The sequence below is a fragment of the Eleutherodactylus coqui genome, chromosome 1 (genome assembly GCF_035609145.1).
Source record: "Eleutherodactylus coqui strain aEleCoq1 chromosome 1, aEleCoq1.hap1, whole genome shotgun sequence".
NCBI classification, from domain to species: Eukaryota; Metazoa; Chordata; class Amphibia; order Anura; family Eleutherodactylidae; genus Eleutherodactylus; species Eleutherodactylus coqui.
In genome coordinates this window covers 331,893,176-331,911,314 of record NC_089837.1, presented here as the reverse complement: position 1 = coordinate 331,911,314, position 18,139 = coordinate 331,893,176, and the positions used below count along the sequence as shown (strand labels likewise).

Genomic DNA, 18,139 nt, shown 5'->3' with positions numbered 1-18,139 from the left:
TGTGAGATTTACTAGCATTTAAGGCTAAAATTAGTTATGTCACTAAGGGGTTAAAAATGCACGTTAGATTACTGAGTTCTGTGTCAAATGTACTTACATGAGACAAAAATTCAAAATCTACAATAAAAAAGTGATATTTTCACGAGGATTTTTTAAAGTTAAATGTGACTGTTGGGGTGTTAAATCTTCACTACAACTAGGTAGTTAACCGTAATTCTTCTGCACATTAGTGGAGAACACAGTCTAGGTTAGTGATGACGAACCTTTTAGAGACTGAGTGCCCAAACTGCAACCCAAAACCCACTTATTTATCTCAAAGTGCCAACAGGTCAGGGGGCAGGGCTTATCACAATGTATGATTTAACCTCCGTCATTATAAAAAGGACAGGGCCGATTCCAAATAGACCGGGTGCAGAATTTGACTGCTTTTTGAATGCAGTAATGCTGCAGAATTTGCCACGGAAATTTCCACTGAGGGCATTCTGCAGCATTTCCGCCACGTGTAAACATGCTTCAGCAATGACAGTGACCCCCAGAGCGGCCCCAGCAGTGGAAGTGACCCCCCACACAGTAGCTTCAGCAGTAACAGTGAACTTCCCCACAGCGTCCCCAGCAGTAATAGTGGCATCCGACAGTGGCCCCAGCAGTAATAGTGACATCCTTCAGTGGCCCCAGCAGTAATAGTGACATCCCTCAGTGGCCCCAGCATTAATAGTGACATCCTACAGTGGCCGCAGTAGCAATAGTGCCCCTCTGAGACCCATATAATTACCCCCTCCTCATGGAAGCACCACTGCTCCTCTGCTTGGCGCCGATCCCAGGTGCACACTCTAACGTCAATGTGTGCTGTTGGACACCTCCTCCCCCTGCTCTCACGGAACCATGGAGGAGACGTCAGGGGAGGGGAGAGGAGGATCACAGCTGCACACTGACGTCACAGTGTGCACTAGGATCAGCGCCGCTGAGTGAATACTGGCAGGGGAGCCGCGGCACCACTGACCGTATTCACTAACGTGGTGAGCGGTTGACGGTGGAGCGGGCCAGCAGGAAGGGCTCTGCGTGCCGCCTCTGGCATGCGTGCCATAGGTTCACCACCACTAGGTGGATGCTCTACACCTGATGAACCAATACTCTTTTCTTGGTGTTTTTGTCTGTTAGATGTGCTGCTTAAAATAAAAATGGAAAAACGTGTAGGGCCAAGCAGAAATCTTAGATACCCTACAGTAGTATTACACACAAATACGTTTTCATGAGATCAAATTTGCAACAAAATCTGATCAATAATATATAAAAGTGTTTTATCTCTAGATTCAGGTCATGCACACCAACTAAAAGTTCATTTGACTTTAAGTAAAGTTCTTCTCCACTTTTACTTTAGACTTTAAAAACATCTATAAATATTGGTTGATCAGACAGGCCCTTTCAAGCAACAGCATTAAGGAATATATCTCTATGAATCACCATGCAAGTAAATAGTTACAACATAATGGAAATTATGGAACAGTAACATTTGATATTTGATAGCTTTTAAAAAGATAAACGTCAATGTAATTCACTTGGGTATTAAATGGCATTAAAGGTCTGATTTGACTTGTCTTCATTGTTTTCCCTGACATTTAGTCTAAGGTGACCTCTGTGCTACCGTGGCCTGATGAATTAAATGCTCCCTCAAGGGTGCTTCACCAAATGATATAATCTTATTTTCTAGGTCACAACAGAAAACACGACAGTTTCCAATTTCACTGAAAGATCCTATACAAGCATCATATTTAGTAAGTGGTATTACGGTATTTATAGAGAAGCCTACCAGTAAAAGAATAAGCTCATGTGGAGGCCTGGCACATATATTATACATACAGAATGGCCCCCAGCCCTTTATGAATGTAATAAGAGCTTTGCCTAAACACCACAATTTGCTGGATTGTTACATGACTCACCCTCTGTAAGTGCCGTTTACGGAATTTTATGTATTCTCACTAAAATGTTAGCACAAAACCATTTCATAGCAAATTACTTTTTTCCTTCTCTAGTTATAATACATATTAAGTTAATAAATAGTGCATGCATCCTGCTTGGCAGAGCCGCTGTAATAACTTGCTTCATGCTAATACACTCCCCCGAAGAGTTACTATGTCACTTTATTAAGACTGTTTTATCTATTTAGATTTTCTGAATTAAAGGGGTTGTCTCGCGAAAGCAAGTGGGGTTCAGCACTTCTGTATGGCCATATTAATGCACTTTGTAATATACATCGTGCATTAAATATGAGCCATACAGAAGTTATACACTTACCTGCTCCGGTGCTGGCGTCCTCGTCTCCATGGCTCCGTCTAACTTCAGCGTCTAATCGCCCGATTAGACGCGCTTGCGCAGAAGGGTCTTCTGCCTTCGGCTCGGTTTGGCAGCATCAGGAGGCTGGAATCGGCATGCGTGAAGGGGCGGAGCTACGTGATGACACATAGAAGGGGCGGGGCCAGAACGCCGCTGCTGCCGGGCCGAGCCAAAGGCAGAAGACCCTTCTGCGCAAGCGCGTCTAATCGGGCGATTAGACGCTGAAGTTAGACGGAGCCATGGAGACGGGGACGCCAGCACCGGAGGGGGTAAGTGAATAACTTCTGTATGGCTCATATTTAATGCACGATGTATATTACAAAGTGCATTAATATGGCCATACAGAAGTGTATAACCCCACTTGCTTTCGCGAGACAACCCCTTTAATTAAAAGGGAACTTGTCCGGACCCCTAAGCTGCCTGGGCTGCAGAGTATAGTGACATACATCCTGATTTCAGCGGTCTCTCACACCAATCGGTTTAGTGGTTTTTCAAATCTTGTTCTTGAAACTTTGCAGGACTGCAGATGAGTCCAATAAAGCTGATGTATATTCATGTATGCACGGCTCCTCCTGCCCCTACTCCCTCCAGATGCTGATTGCCAGGTCCTCTGTGTGCAAAGTACGACCCAATGCCGTGTTTGCACTGCATGATCCAGAGCTCCGAATCTTGTAGCCAATACAACCCATAGGACATGCATTGAAAAATGCATTTCCGTGCCCACGAGCAGAAATCAACTGCGATACTCTGCTCGCGGGATGGAAATCGCGGCATGCCCTATTTCAGTGCGAATCCGACCCGGCCGTCAACATTCGGCCTCACATAGAGGGACCTGTCAATCAACATTTAGAGGAAAAACGAAAGTGAGGAGAGTGTGCATATATGAATATGCATGAGGTTCTTTGGACTCATCTCCAGTCCAACCCTGCATAGTTACAAATGTCAAATTTATAAAACTACTAAACCAATTGGTAGAAGTGTCAGACGGCTAAAATCAGTGTGTCTGGCAGTATATTATGCTGCCTGCAGCCTGGGAAGCTTAGGGAACTTGACAGGTTCCCTTTAATATATGTCCCAGTTCAAAGTAACATGTGATTTTATTTTTGTTTTATGGCATATCCCATCAAAGATCAACAAAAACATATTTAAAGAAGACTTGTCAGTTCTCCTCACATAGCTGCTTTAGTACATACTTGTATTCTCCATGAAGTAACAAATCTGGAGAACCTTGTCTTAGAACTCTGCATTGCATTGTGTTGTTCTTCCTTCTAGAAAATTATGAAAAAAATTGACAGCTAGCTGTTACCATCCACCTTAGCAAAAGGCCGAGTCCCTGCATAGTCTGCCAATGATTGGACAATGTCATAGTGTGAATTGATATAACCCCGAGCTGGTAACAACCAGTTGTCAATTTATTCATAAATTTCTAAAAATTAACAGAATGGAAGATAGGGGATGCGCCACAAGGTCCGTTTCTCACTTCTTTACACACCAATCTCCAATCCCTTGTAATTAGGGAGAGCTGCAGGATAAACAAAGGGTATCTCTTGCATAGAGAACCCCCAAAGAGAAAAACAATAAACTGTTAACGAAAAAAGCCCCTGCGCTACCGGAAATGGTAATGAGTTTCAATTTCATTCCATGAATAGTTATTCACTATAAAACAGACACTTACTTAGTAGGAGGGGGGTATAGTGTCCAGAATCCCCCTCCTTGAAGTGATGACTCCAAATGGTTTTCTCCAAACCAGTACACCGATAGTAGGTTTTAGGTAATGTATGTATATATGTAAGTGTATTGTTGAGAAAGGTACCACTACATACCGAAACGCGTTGTCTATCTTTTGCATGCTACATAATAAATTACCTAAAACCTACTATCGGTGTACTGGTTTGGAGAAAACTATTTGGAGTCATCACTGCAAGGAGGGGGATTCTGGATACCATACCCCCTCCTACTAAGTAAGTGTCTGTTTGATAGTGAATAACTATTCATGGAATGAAATTGAAACTCATTACCATTTCCGGTAGCGCAGGGGCTTTTTTTGTTAACAGTTTATTGTTAAAAATTAACAGAGGTACAACATGGAGTTCTAACAAAATTTGCTCTAGAATTGGTATTTTATGGGAAATACAAGTATTTACTAAAAAACAGGTTTGGAGTAATAACAATTCCTAATCAATCAACAACTTGCAATAAAGTTATTACATTTCTGAATGGCCAGTACTAGCTGGCATCTAGGTAGTAACATTACCTGCCGAACTGGAATAGATCTAGCCCTTTTACTACTTGTACTTGTTGGCTGCTTCAGATTTGGGATAGCAGATAATATAGGGAGGTCGGAACCGGAGCCAGCAGGGCAATAGGTGGAGGCGGACATGACGGGGTTAACGGGGAGGAAGGGGTTAATACTTTTAGAAGTAAACAGGAGAGTATGATGTTAAAAGGGGAGGGGCTAAAAAGGGGGCTGTGAAGGATTATGGGTAAGAAAGAGCGCAAAAAGAGGGGGTGGAGTCATTCCAGGTGGAGCAGAGGAAGAAGAAGGACCTGGAGCCGGACAGAAAGAAGAGGGAAGACCAGAGGCAAGGGAAGAGAAGAAGACCAGCGGGAGAAGAGAGAAGGGCAGCAGGAGAAGACCGGAGGAAGAAGAATTACAGGAGAAGACCAGAGGGAGAAGAATTACAGGAGAAGACCAGAGGAAGAAGACTTCCAGGAGAAGACCAGAGCGAGAAGGGAGTAGGAAGAGCCTGAAGAGGATGGTACCTGGGTAGAATGGAGACTTTGCTGGAGAGGATCCGGGCGGCGGCGGCGGAGAGAGGCATCGGGTGGCTGGAGAGGATGGCAAGTGAGGGTGAGGAGGGAGCGGCGGCAGTTCCGGAGAGAGAGAGGAGGCCGCGTTGGGCGCGTGCGCTGGAGAGGCTTAGCCCCGAGCACGCGCCTGTGCGCCGGCGCCGCACAAGGAGCCCAGCAATGGTCCCTCCAGCCGTGTTGCCCCCCGCAACGGCGGGCGGGGGGAGCAGGGCTGGGAGGAATCCTGCCCGGCGGCGTAGCGCAGTGTGCAGCTCAGGTGCCCGTGCTGGAAGGGGGACGGGGCCTGCGGCTGCACAGTCGGCTCCAGGAGCAGTGAGAGGGGGAGGCCGTTCCAGCATCGTGGGTAGCAGAGAGGAGCGCCCCTGCCCCAGCTCGTCGGGAGGATCTGGAGAAGTAGTTAGCAGGGGGTCCAGAGCTGCAGGTGAGGAGCAGTGTGGACACAGTGGGGGGGCCGGCCAGGAGGCCAGGGAGCGTGGGGAGCAGAGGATGGAGCACAGAGGGGGACAGCGTCAGGCTGGTCCAGGAGATGTGCCTAATGCCGGTCTTTTGAGTTTCAGCGGGGCGGCTGCGCGCGCAGCAGAGAGGCGGCAGTCGGCAGAGGAATTAGATGGACCGAGCAGGACGTGGATGGATTCCAGGACGAGACGCCAGGAAGACGGATCGGTGGCTGGTGGGCCCACAGCACCTATGCAGCTCGGTGAGTTACCCATTCTACAAAACACTTGCAATGTGGTTACTAGATCTGTGCCCGCCGGGGAGAATTTGGGGGTAGGCAGTGTCGGCGTCGTTTTTTCCGGGGCGCGTGGAGGGGACAGTGAGATGAGGGCATTGTTAGGTTGTATGTGGGAATTTTTGCGGAGCCAGGAAATGGGGCCTGCCGGATTGCCTGTTTCGGCGTATAGCACGCTGTGTAGTGCGTCGTCCGGAAGGGGGGTCTCAGTGACGGGTGCCGCTGCCGGGGGGACTGGGGGAGAACAGGCAAGAGGTATTGGGGGGCCAGGCATTGGACAGTCGCCGGTTGCGGCTTGGAGTAGCTCGCTGCCAGCATCATCCAGTAGGGTAAGTACTCTGGGTGGGAGCTCGGTAGGGGTAGAGGAGTCGGCGTCGGGGGTTTGCGGTAGCGGTACAATTGGACGATAGGGCAAAGGGTGAAGTGCATGTGTGCTTCGAGGGCCCCTTAGGGGCCCATTTAAAAAAGGAGGTTAGGGAGAAGATATGGAGGGACGAATATGTGGAAATATTCTCCCTCCTGCCTTTGGAAAAATTCAATTTGGAAAAAGGCAAAAGAACGGAGTACAAAAAGGAGGAGGAAGAAAAACGCAGGTGGCGTTTAATTCCTCAGACTTTCAATAACTGGTTGCAGGCTTTTGCAATCTTGGCAAGTGTCATAGGAGAGAAGGCGCCGGGTAACTGCTCGGGCCTTTTCTGCTATTTAGACTCAATAGGCGAAGCGTATCGAGTGTATGGGGGTCAAACCTGGCTAAGATACGATGAGCAGTTTAGGCAAAGGAAGGCGATAAGGCCGTCAATCCGATTGGGCCAGAAGGACATCGGTTTATGGCTACGGGTTATGGCGCCAAGTCGCTATGGGCAGTCCTTTCACGGGGGAGCCGGGCCATCAGGCCTGGCCTCTACCTCTCAAGGAGGAAACCAAGGGGGACAGTCAGGGGGTAACAGGGTTGGTTTGTGTTGGCAATTTAATGAGGGCCAATGCAAATTTGGGCAAGGTTGCAGATTTAAGCATATCTGCTCCCATTGCAATGCCGGGTCGCACGGAGCATCTAAATGCTTCAAGAAGGGGAAAGGAAAAGCCCCAGGGGGGTTTGGAAAAAGGGACGACGCCGGTGAAACTGGAAGGGATGGTCAGGTTCCTAAATAGGTATCCTGACAGAGAAAAGGCCAAATTACTATTGGAGGGTTTTCGGGATGGTTTTCACATTCCGACTCCGTTGCACGACATTCCTTTCTCGACGAGGAACTTGCTTTCGGCCATGAGGAATCCGGAGGTGGTTTCGGAAAAACTTTCGAAAGAAATTAGTTTAGGTAGGATGGCGGGTCCTTTTCAGGAGCCTCCCTTGCCGTATTTTGTGGTGTCTCCTCTTGGGGTAGTGCCCAAGAGGGAACCGAACAAGTTTCGGTTAATACACCATCTTTCTTATCCAAAAGGGGCATCAGTGAGCGATGGCATAGACCCTGAGCTTTGTTCGGTGGTTTACACATCGTTCGACGCGGCGGTACGCTGGGTGAGAAGGTACGGGAGAGGGGCGCTGTTAGCGAAGGCTGACATTGAGTCAGCATTTCGCCTTTTGCCAGTGGCCCCGGACAGCATTCGCTTACTGGGCTGCTTTTGGGAAGGAAAGTACTTCGCTGATAGGTGTTTGCCCATGGGATGCTCAATCTCGTGTGCATACTTTGAAGCCTTCAGCACATTTCTGGAATGGGTAGTGAAGGACACGGCAGAGTTGCAGTCAGTAATTCACTACCTTGATGATTTCTTGTGTATTGGACCAGGGTAGTCGCCAGTGTGTGCGACTTTGCTGGGAACATTACAGTGGGTGGCTGAGCGCTTTGGGGTGCCATTGGCCCCGGGTAAGACGGAGGGACCTACGACTTCCCTTCAGTTTTTGGGTATCTTGATTGATACAGAGGCAATGGTGTGCCAGTTACCCGAGGATAAGTTGAAGGACTTAAAAAGCGAGGTGGAAAGAGCCCGGGGATTGCAGAAAATTACACTGAAAGGGCTCCAGTCATTATTGGGCAAGTTGAATTTCGCTTGCAGGATAATGCCTATGGGGCGGATTTTTTTGTCGTAGAATGGCGTCCGCAACAGCAGGGGTTCGAGCCCCGCATCACTACATTAGATTGGCGAGGAATGTAAAAGGGGATTTGGCAGTGTGGTCGTCATTTTTAAAGAAATACAATGGGAGATCCATGATCATCTCTGAGGTGAGTGACAATGTAGATTATGAGCTTTTTACGGATGCGGTGGGGAGTGCAGGATTCGGGGCATATTGCCGAGGGCAATGGTGCGCTGGGGAATAGCCAGAGAAATGAAAGGTGTAGGGTATGACAAAGAATCTTGTGCTGTTGGAATTGTTTCCAATAGTGGTGGCTATTGCGCTTTGGGGCGCTCGTCTCCAGAATATGAAGGTGAGGTTCCATTGCGACAATATGGGGGTGGTACAGGTGATTAATTCCCTGACTGCTTCCTCCCCCCCTGTGGTGAATTTGCTACGCCACCTGGTATTCGAGGGCTTGAAGCTGAATATTTGGATAGTGGCGGTGCACGTTCCAGGCATTAAAAATTCAATCGCGGATGCTCTTTCTCGGTTTCAGTGGGAGCGATTCAGGACCCTGGCCCCAGAAGCGGAGGAGCAGGGGAGGACGTGCCCGTCTCATCTCTGGAGTGTGGTAAGAGAGCAGTGGGGCACCTGATTGAGAGGTCACTGGCTCAGGGTACCAGAGCTGCTTATATCGCAGCATGGCGGGAGTGGGAAGGTTGGTTAGGACATCTTAGGTCAGGAGAGTCGGAGGAGGATAGAATGGTGGTGTTGTTGAGTTGGTTGGGAAAGGTAGAGCAGGACAACATTTCGGTGTCGTGCGTTAATCGCTTTATGGCAGGGGTGGCGTTCGGGTGCAAATTAAGGGGTCTGGGGGACATTACTAAGAACTTTTTAGTTAAGCAAGCGGTAAAGGGTTTTAAGAAGGGAAAGGAAAGGGTTGATTCCCGTAGGCCAGTTTCGTTTGAATTATTAGAAAAGATTGGGTTGGTGCTGGAAGGCATTTGTGGTGAATTATTTGAAAGATTGTTATTTAGGTTAGCATTTTCATTAGCCTTTTTTGGGGCATTAAGGGTGGGGGAGTTGGTTTCACCCAGTAAATTGACTGGGGGAGGGTTGCAGATGGCGGATGTAAGAGAAGTCGATGACCATCTAGAGTTGTTTATTCGGCGATCAAAAACAGATCAGGCAGGGCGGGGACAGTTGGTCAGGTTGGGGAAGATTCATGGTGCGATAATGTGCCCCGTGAAGGCGTGGAAAAATTATATTAGACTAGCGGGTGAGAGATTGGGCCCTTTACTGCAGCACGAGGGGGGTCAGTTTTTGTCACGTTTCCAGTTTGCAGCAGTCTTTAAGAAGGCGCTGCTATGGATGGCTCACAATTTGGGACTCACTCGTTCAGAGTGGGGGCAGCTACGGAGGCAAGGGTTCAAGGGTTACCGGGAGAGGCGATTAGGAGGATAGGCAGGTGGCAATCAGGGTGGTATAAATTGTATGTGCGCCCTCAGTTATTGTAAAAGTCTTGTGGGGGAGGAGGAGGGTAGCAGTTTATAAATGGGGAGTCGTTCAATATTGTTCTCTTTTATTGCAGGTCCACAATCGGCGTTAGTGTGGATTATGGGGCACTCGTATGTTTATTGGGGGGCAGAGAGAGCTAGTGTTAGGCAAGACGGGAGGTAGTTGAGGTTCCCTAGGTCTGAGGCGGTGTTGAGGTGGATGGGAATTGGAGGGATGTCATGGTGCAAGGTCTTGCATGAATTTGAGAGGATGGTGAGCCTGGACAGGGTCCGGGACATAGTCGTGGTGCACGCCGGGGGTAAGGATTTGGGTAAGAGGCCATTCAGGGACTTGTCGAGAGATATTAGGTACGATATCTTAAGACTATTGGCGTCGCATCGTAAAATGGTAGTTGTTTGGTCAGAGATAGTGCCAAGAAGGATTTGGAAGTTCGTACGGTCAGCAAAAGGTTTGGATAAGGCGAGAATCAAACTTAACAGAGAGGTTTCTCGCTTTGTCGGTTGGAATGGGGGAGTGGCAGTGCGACACATAGACTTTGGGGCTGGCACTGGGAATTATTGGAGGCAGGATGGGGTTCATCTGAATGAAATTAGGCTGGATTTGTGGCTGGAGGCAGTGCAGGAGGGAATTGAGCGCGCCTTGGTCTTGTGGAGGGCGGCGCAGGCTTGAGGGCTCAAGCCGTGCTGGCTGTGGCGGTTAGGGAGGGGTCCTTGGAGTCAATATAGGAGGGGGTGGGGGGGGAGGCAGGGGTAGTAGAGTTACCTCCTCCCCCCTCCGGTTCAGATTAAGTAGTAGGTGGGTCTGTCGCCTCTTGGTTTGATAGGGGGTTCCCTGCAAAAGTGGTTGTTGTTGCTAGCCGGGGTATGGCTAGATAGCCCCGGGGTCGGGAGGTAGGCGACTTGAGGCGAAGTGGCGAGTCTCCTGAGTCAGGTGATTAGAGACGGGAGGCGTCGTTTAGGAAAATAGGGTCTCCCGAGTCAGGTTTTAGGAGACGGGAGACAGTTACACCTATTTTTCTTTGGTTGGTGAGGCGACAGATAGTTTTAGTTTGGAGCTCCAAGGATCTGTTTTAGTTTGGAGCTCCAAGGATCTCTCCAAAATAGTTTCGGAATAGGGTTAAAAGTGTATTTATGTTATATTATTATTTTGTAATAAATTGTCTGCTGTGGCCAAAAAATTAATCCAAAAAGAAGTTGTCAGTGGTCATTTTAGATAAGTGGGAAAAGGGGGGGTAATGGGCTACAGCAGACGACTCCGTTGTACCAAGTCATGTTGCCATAAGAAGAATCAGAGCAAGTCAACTGATTTACAATAATCATAATAGAGTATATACTTATAGTATGCTAAAGAACAATGTCAACTTGTCTTTGGCAAGTTTTAAAGCATAAGATACTGTGGGATGTGATGGTACAGTGAACAACACAGCAGTCAAACTACTAACGGCCACTTGTGCGTTTGTATGTATGTATGTATATGTGTTTGTGTGCTTCTAATGCTCTCCCCCTGGTGACGTCATCGCTCCGCCCCCTGGTGATGTCATCACAGGTCCTACAGTATATATAAAACACAGAGCCTGACCGACAGAAGAACAAATTTAGTGATCTTAGAAGGGAGGACAAAAACAGCACAATGAGAATACAACTAAGCAGTGCTGTGTCTGTGACATGCATGTCATGTAGCAAAACGGTGTCTGTGACATGCATGTCATGTAGCAAAACGGTGTCTGTGACGTGCATGTCATGTAGCAGAGCTGTATCTGTCAGGCACATGACATGTAGTACAGCTGTGTGTGTCTGTCACATACATGCCCATGTACCACAGCTGTGTGTGTGACATGCATGTAGCAAAGCTGCTTATGTGTGACGTGCATGTAGCAGAGCTGTGTGGCGCATTGTGCCACCAGCAACACTGGTACTATAATTTTCTAATAATTACTAGTACTATATATACACAAGATTAATGGAAATGGACATGAAAGAAGCAGTATTTCTGAAAATATATAGGTATTCACAAGGTAAAATGTATTTTACAAATACACTTTCTGCCTATAAAGGGCATATTTACCATGGTATAGGTTGATCATGGTCTAAAGTTTTTCCATTTTCCAAAAGGAAATGTATCTCTTATATTCCGGTTTTCTAATATGTAGTTTGCTTTTATTTTCTGATTGTAGATTTTCTTCATTCTATTGTTTGTACATGAGGATGTGGACTACCATCTTTCCTCAGCTGAAGTCAACAGCATTCAGAGATTTGCTTTGTGGCAACCTCATAGGCTATACACACAAGGGGCAGAGGGGGACTTCTATGGAATAATATTCTAGACATGCTCTATGACATGTGTGGAATTGTGCAGAGAGGTGGAGTAGAAGAGCTGTGACCCTCACCAGTGGATCATTGGTTACCTATATATAAAGTATTACCTTTCACTGTAATCCTGCCTGTGATGACATGGTAATGAGATAACTGGTGGAAAGTGTTCTCTACAGAGCAGGAGGTATCTTACGATTTTTAGTCTTAAATATGGGTAACATGAAAACTTGATTAATACAACAGATCTTTTTTGATGCCCCATTGTATTTAAAAGGGACTGTCTGACATTACAGCTCCCCCCACCAGCTACCTTTAAGAAACAATGCAACTCTGCAAAGGCTGTGTTTAGTATTGCAGCTCCTTAAGTGAACACACAGACAAGAGTGAGTCTGTTCCTGTAAATATACAGACCTTTTTCCTATCTCAAACAACTCCATTAATTGAAATATTCACTAATCCGCCAAGACAAAGTATATTTGGTTTTGAAATCTACTTGACTTAAGCTTATAATAAGTAATAGAAAAACAAATCAGAACACATAATAAATACCTCTATCTAACTACCTTACCTTGCCTCAAACACTGTACAGCGCAGTTTTTTCAACAAATCACTGCCAAATATTTCAATCTTAAGATGGATTTCCCCTTGAACTTCTTCATCAGGATCAATTTCTGTTAGATTCTGCCATCCATTAAATCCTACGGAAAAATGTTATGAGTTTATTACAGCATTTATGTCATAGTCGTATAAATTCTAATATTTCTTGTAATGATATATACTAATAAAGTAGAACTAGCTTTTGTACTTTTCCTAGAAAGTACCCCCTAATATTTAAGCCATACGCCATGGTGTAAATTCTCTCAAGTTTTAAGTCATTCTTTTTAACTCAATCATTTTTGAGAGTTTTGAGATTTTTTCCAAATATAAACTTACATTTCTAACCACCTTCCCCCCTCCCCCCCTCTCGCATTCCCAACAGTTAAATCGGCATGTAACACCATATTCATTAAACATATTAGATGAAAATGATTTCAGTCTATACATAATGTCCTTCCGCCGGCCCCATTGAAAACAGTGGGCGTTAGCGCAGATTTTTCTTAGCGCTGCAAGCCTTGAGTAAAAAAAACATTGCAAATGAGAATGAAACTATTGAAAATCATTGGTTTCAAAACCATGCGTTTTCATTCACTGGCAGGAAAGTCTATCGCCAGTGGGTAAGAGCCCGAAGATATCTATATTAGATAGGAGATGTCCAAAGTGTGAAAGGCAATGAGATGATGATGAAAAATTGTGTTTTCACTGGAGTAACCCTTTTGATTCCAGAATGATCCGTACTTGATAGTAAAGGCTCCATAGAAACATATCAACATGCTGCCATTTAATCAATAGATATACTATAGGTTGTATCCACAAAGAGGACCATCCTCCTCACACACGGCAGAAAAAAAGCTTTCCACACTTACACAATTGCATCGTTAAGGCAACTCTCAATAGAGGTTTCGCTCACTCTCGCATCGTAGGAAAGTCTATCGCCAGTGGCTAAGAGCCCTTAGCCTGATGTAATAAGGTTTGTTATCAAAACAACTCTGCCCTCAAATGTATGCATTATGTATCACTACACACTATGTCTCACACTCACTCATCATCACCATAGCGTCTACAACAAACTTCTAGCCTTAGGGTGCTTTTACATGGGTCAAGCTGTCTGGCAAATGATGCCCGACCGCTCATCTCAGTGATAATCGTTCCTGTGCTTTTGCACTGACTGCACTGAGTTAATAATTGTTCAGTTCCAAAGCACCCTTACATCATCTACATTACACAAGCGGTGCAAAGCTTGCCCTTTTTAATCAAACACACAAGCTTGCATCATGAAATGTAAACTTTTTCATGAATCATTTGCTTAAGTTCCATGAAGTGGCAAAATGTTGCTTTAATCATTTCAAACTTAAATCTGGTAAAATCATGGTACATCTTCGGATATCTTAGTGCAAAAAGGAGCGCCAGCTGCACAAGCATAGAGAGTGAGACAACGAAGAGACCTCCGCGTTGGTTTGCTCTGGGTATTTCATGTATTTGAAATAGCTGATACCTTTACATTATAACGATTATTTCTAATAATAATAATTTTACTGAGCATGGAGATTTATATAGATTGCAGTCGCTGTCCTGGGACAGGCTTTGTACTAGTGTATATTATTCTCACTTCCATGCAGTCAGCCTCCTAACGCATAATTACAAGCCACTATCTTGATTTTTAGACTTCTCCCCCCTTTCTCTTTCTCTATGCTATGCTAGCAATCCCATGATGCATCAGCACAGCATCACATGACCAGCTAGAGCCTGTATCATCTCTGCAGGCTGGGAGAACAGTATGATTATTATTACCCTGTATATTTACCTAAATAACCTAAAGACTATAAGTATGCAGCCTTCATTGTAACAGTGTGATAGGAGCCTCTAATCATCGTCAGTAACCATGATAGGAGTTCCTATGCTTCCCCTCACCTGCCCCCCTGTGAAGAGCCTGTGTAGTACAGTCCATGTAATTTCATCATACAGGAATTCTGGTGACTGAAATAGTGTCTTCTTCAGAAAACAGAGAGACAAGAAATTCTCAGGTGGTCACAATAAGTTCACGGTATTAGTGTATCTTGACGCCACCAGAAGTACAGGTGGAGCCAAGATACTAGGAGTTTGACAGGGGGTTGACGCTCCCTGTTACTGACAGGCTGTCCTGCATTCTCCCAGTCCTCGCTCTCACAGGTCCTGCAGCCACCACCGGAGTATATGATGCGGGCCTGCTGTGCCTCTCCCTGGCTACAGTTTCCCACCTTCTGCTGCTCTGATTATTCCCGGCGGATTCATGCCGCAGCTGCTGTGCCTCTGGCCGGCGGCATGGTCCCAGCTCCATGCACCACGCAGCTGTGATTGCAGGCGGGCATGTTTTGCCTCTCCCTGACGCCAGTCTCCCAGATTACAAGCATGCCGTTGGTTCGCCGCTTCCTCCTGCTGGCGTCCTGACCCCGGCGGTGTTAGCAGTCCTGCTGCTGTGCACAGCGGCAGTCTGAGCGAGGGAGGTAGCAGCACGGCAGCCGAGAGCAGAGGAGCACACTGTCAGTGCTGCTCTGCGGCCCACCCTGGTGTGTCCATTCAGTGGAGGAGCGGCGGTGATGACTGGAGATGGTCTCTTTCCATCCGGGCCGCCAGTCACCGCTCCCTCGCACAGCAGCGCTGCAGAGTGCAGACCAACCGGTCTCACCTTCCTGTACCGCCTCGTCCGCTGTCCAACAGAGTGCAGACCGACCAGTCTCACCTTCCTGCACCGTCTGATCCGCTGGCCAGCACCGCTGAGAAGTCCCAAGCACTGCCTCTCACTTTCCTCCACGGCGGCCGGCGGTGGCTACAGGACCTGTGAGGACGAGGACGGGGAGAATGCAGGACAGCCAATAAGTAACAGGGGGTGTCAACACCCTGTCAAACTCCTATTATCTTGGCTCCACCTGTACTTCTGGTGGCATCAAGATACACTTATACCTAAGTTCACATAACCCAACCGAAGAGAAATTTTAGATAGGTAATACTTACTGACATATATACATGGGAGCTCTAACTCCAATTCTATCCATTCAGTTGTGTCCGAATCTTAAGAATTTATAGGTTAGTCCTCTCCATGTTTCTCTATTCTCTACTGCTGCTTTCAATTGCCTGATGTCATTTTCAGTGTCCATCTTGATGGTGTCCAGCTAACAGTTCCCTGCTTCCTTTTACCACTGACCATTTTAAGTAGCATATGATTTTTCAGCGAATTCACCCTCATCACGTGTCCAAAAGTACGTCAGTCTCAGTCTCATGATCTTGCCTTCCAGGGAGTTCATACGGTCCAGGACAGCTTCCAGGATGCTTGAACATCAGGACGTTCCTGGTCAAGGATACTGCCTAAGTACTTCTGGATGATTTTCAGAAGCACCTTGCTGGCTTGGGAAATCAGAGTGATTGTTCTATCGTTTCCACAGTCCTTGACATTGGCCTTCTTTGGCAGTGGGAGGAAAACTGATCTTGCCTCATCACCCACTCCACTTCACTTTTCAGCAGGTCTGGTTTCAAATAATTTTGGTCCCCATGTTCCTCTGGGTGGTCACTGCTGGCACCAGTGTATAGCTCTTCTGCTGATTTAATTCCCATCATGATCCTTGATAGCTGCTTGGCAGGCGAAGAAAGGCTTCTTCACCTGTTTCACAATGGCAAATAATTCCCTGGTGTGACCCTTCTTATAGGTTAATTCAAGGCTTATGGGCGTTCAGGAAGTTGTTCTGGTCTTTTCTGGCTTCTCATTGGAATTTGGCATTGAGTTGCCTCACTTCATCCAGCCTTCCCTTAGCCACTTTCCTATTATTAGCAATCTGGATTTTTTTTCATTTATTATGTAACTAACAGGGAACTAATAAATTCACTAGAATGGACTTTTAATGATGCTATTTTTTATGCATTCCCTTATGGTGAGCTTGTGTTATGATAATTTTTAATTCTATCTGAGACTTGCAGCACATTGACACATCTGTAGTTATGAGTCTTATGAGTGACCAATTATAGTGCTATAATTATGTTTTCCTTCCCAAGCAATTTAAACCAGTAAAATATATATGTTATATAATCTCCATTCTGCTGCTACATATTCTGTACATACCCAGTTTGTCCCTCCCTGGCTGCATTGACACTTTTCAGCATCCTGATGGTTGTTATGACTGTGGTCAGCTGATCGCAGGTCCTAGACAACAGAAACACCTCAGTCATGATTGGACACCTGCTCTGAAGTGCAGGAATATGCTGGGTGACGCACATTACATGATCATTCAAGCAGCGGTCTCAGTGTAGGATTTGATGCAGTCTGCATAATATGTATGCATTTTTCTAATGTACTATCCTGAACCACAGGTTAGTTTTTGAACTCAGGTAGATTCACTTGATGAAAGATCATGAATATTCTTGTAAAAGGGTAGGGGTTGTTCTTTGATTGTATAATCATTGCATGGTTTTGCTATATAACTCTTTGCCAAGAAACATCAAACAACTTGTTAGGGTTCACTGATGGGATCTGTTGTAGTACATAGGTTTTCAGAAGCACAGCTTCACAGGTGAGGTTGATTAAGCTGTCTGAGTGTGGATTGCTCCAGCCAGCCAATCCCCAAGGTCTGCTTCTAATACATACCAGCTCCTTTGCTAGAGGCTGCTAGCCTTTTTTTCTGTTTGTTCAGTGTCATGCTCCTGCATGTCTGTGCATGTGGCTGGACATGAGGTAGACAGCATTCAGGATGTTAAGTGTGAACAGAGTCATGTTCCTGCGTGTCGTGGCTCATGGTACGTGTGTTGTGAACCGTGTCTTCTTGTGGATCCTTTATCATCTAGAATGAGGTAGGTCCCTAGGTTTCATCACCCCACATTACAGGCAGGTTTCCTGGGGTTAGTTATTACGTTAGTGTAGGGCCCCACAAGACATAGAGGACCCTTGAAGTGGGCTTGCGGGCTTAAATATCTTGGCATAAATATGAACTAATACCACATATTGTATCTATTCTATCTGTTTATACATGTGGGTATGCTTGGTGCGTGTTTTGAGTGTTTATCAGCCTTTGGTTTGTGTCTGTCCACGAGCATGAAGTCTATTTTGCAATTCTGCTGTTTGGTCTGGTTTCGCGAGTTTGTGAGTGTGAATGGCATAACGTTTATATCTGTTTTTCAGTCATGTCCAAGAATGACGTTACCCTAGCATGCAGTTACATCTCAGGCAGATATGCAAATGATTAGAGTTGAAGCAACATTAGATGCAAAGTCTTGTCATCTGAGACCCTAAAGCTGGTTCCACCATTGGCCTATAAAAGGGCTCTCAGAGGCTACTTGTGTGTAGTAGACTTCTTTTTCATCTTCTGTAGAGCTTCTTGACCACTAGACATGCCTTTACAACAAATCGAAGAGATTTCACCTACTTAACAGAGTTTGAAAAGGGGACACATTACTGGAATGCAAGGAGCTGGATGGTTGTATTGACGAACTGCCCGCTACCTGTGCAGTTGTGACCCTATTGTTAGGAGGTGTTGGGATCAGTAGATGCATGAAGACATGCACACAAGGCAACCGGGCTCAGAACATCCTCGACAGACCACTAGTAGAGAGGACTGTCAGATTATCTGATAAGCATGAACAGCTCCAACTGTTTTGTTGTCCGCCATTCAGAGACAGGTTGCACCATCGTCACAGACCCCTGTGTCTGTTGGAATCATTTCCAGGTACTTGGCTGAAGGACATTTGGTCTCATGGTACCCATTACATGTACCACCCACTATTACCTCCATCTGCAGTGGTTTCATTACCAATGAAACTGGACTGCTA

At 46.1% G+C, this 18,139-nt stretch overlaps 1 protein-coding gene across 2 annotated transcripts in view; it reads right to left on the bottom strand.

Moving 5' to 3' along the window:
• The window catches only part of LOC136576244 (ras GTPase-activating protein 4-like), a 143,953-nt gene that overhangs the window by 50,468 nt on the left and 75,346 nt on the right, over positions 1–18,139 (bottom strand). For both annotated transcript variants that reach the window (XM_066575369.1, XM_066575380.1), the window contains exon 5: positions 12,321–12,450. In XM_066575369.1, coding sequence (XP_066431466.1) covers positions 12,321–12,450 — 130 coding nt within the window. The remainder of the gene's footprint in view (positions 1–12,320; positions 12,451–18,139) is intronic.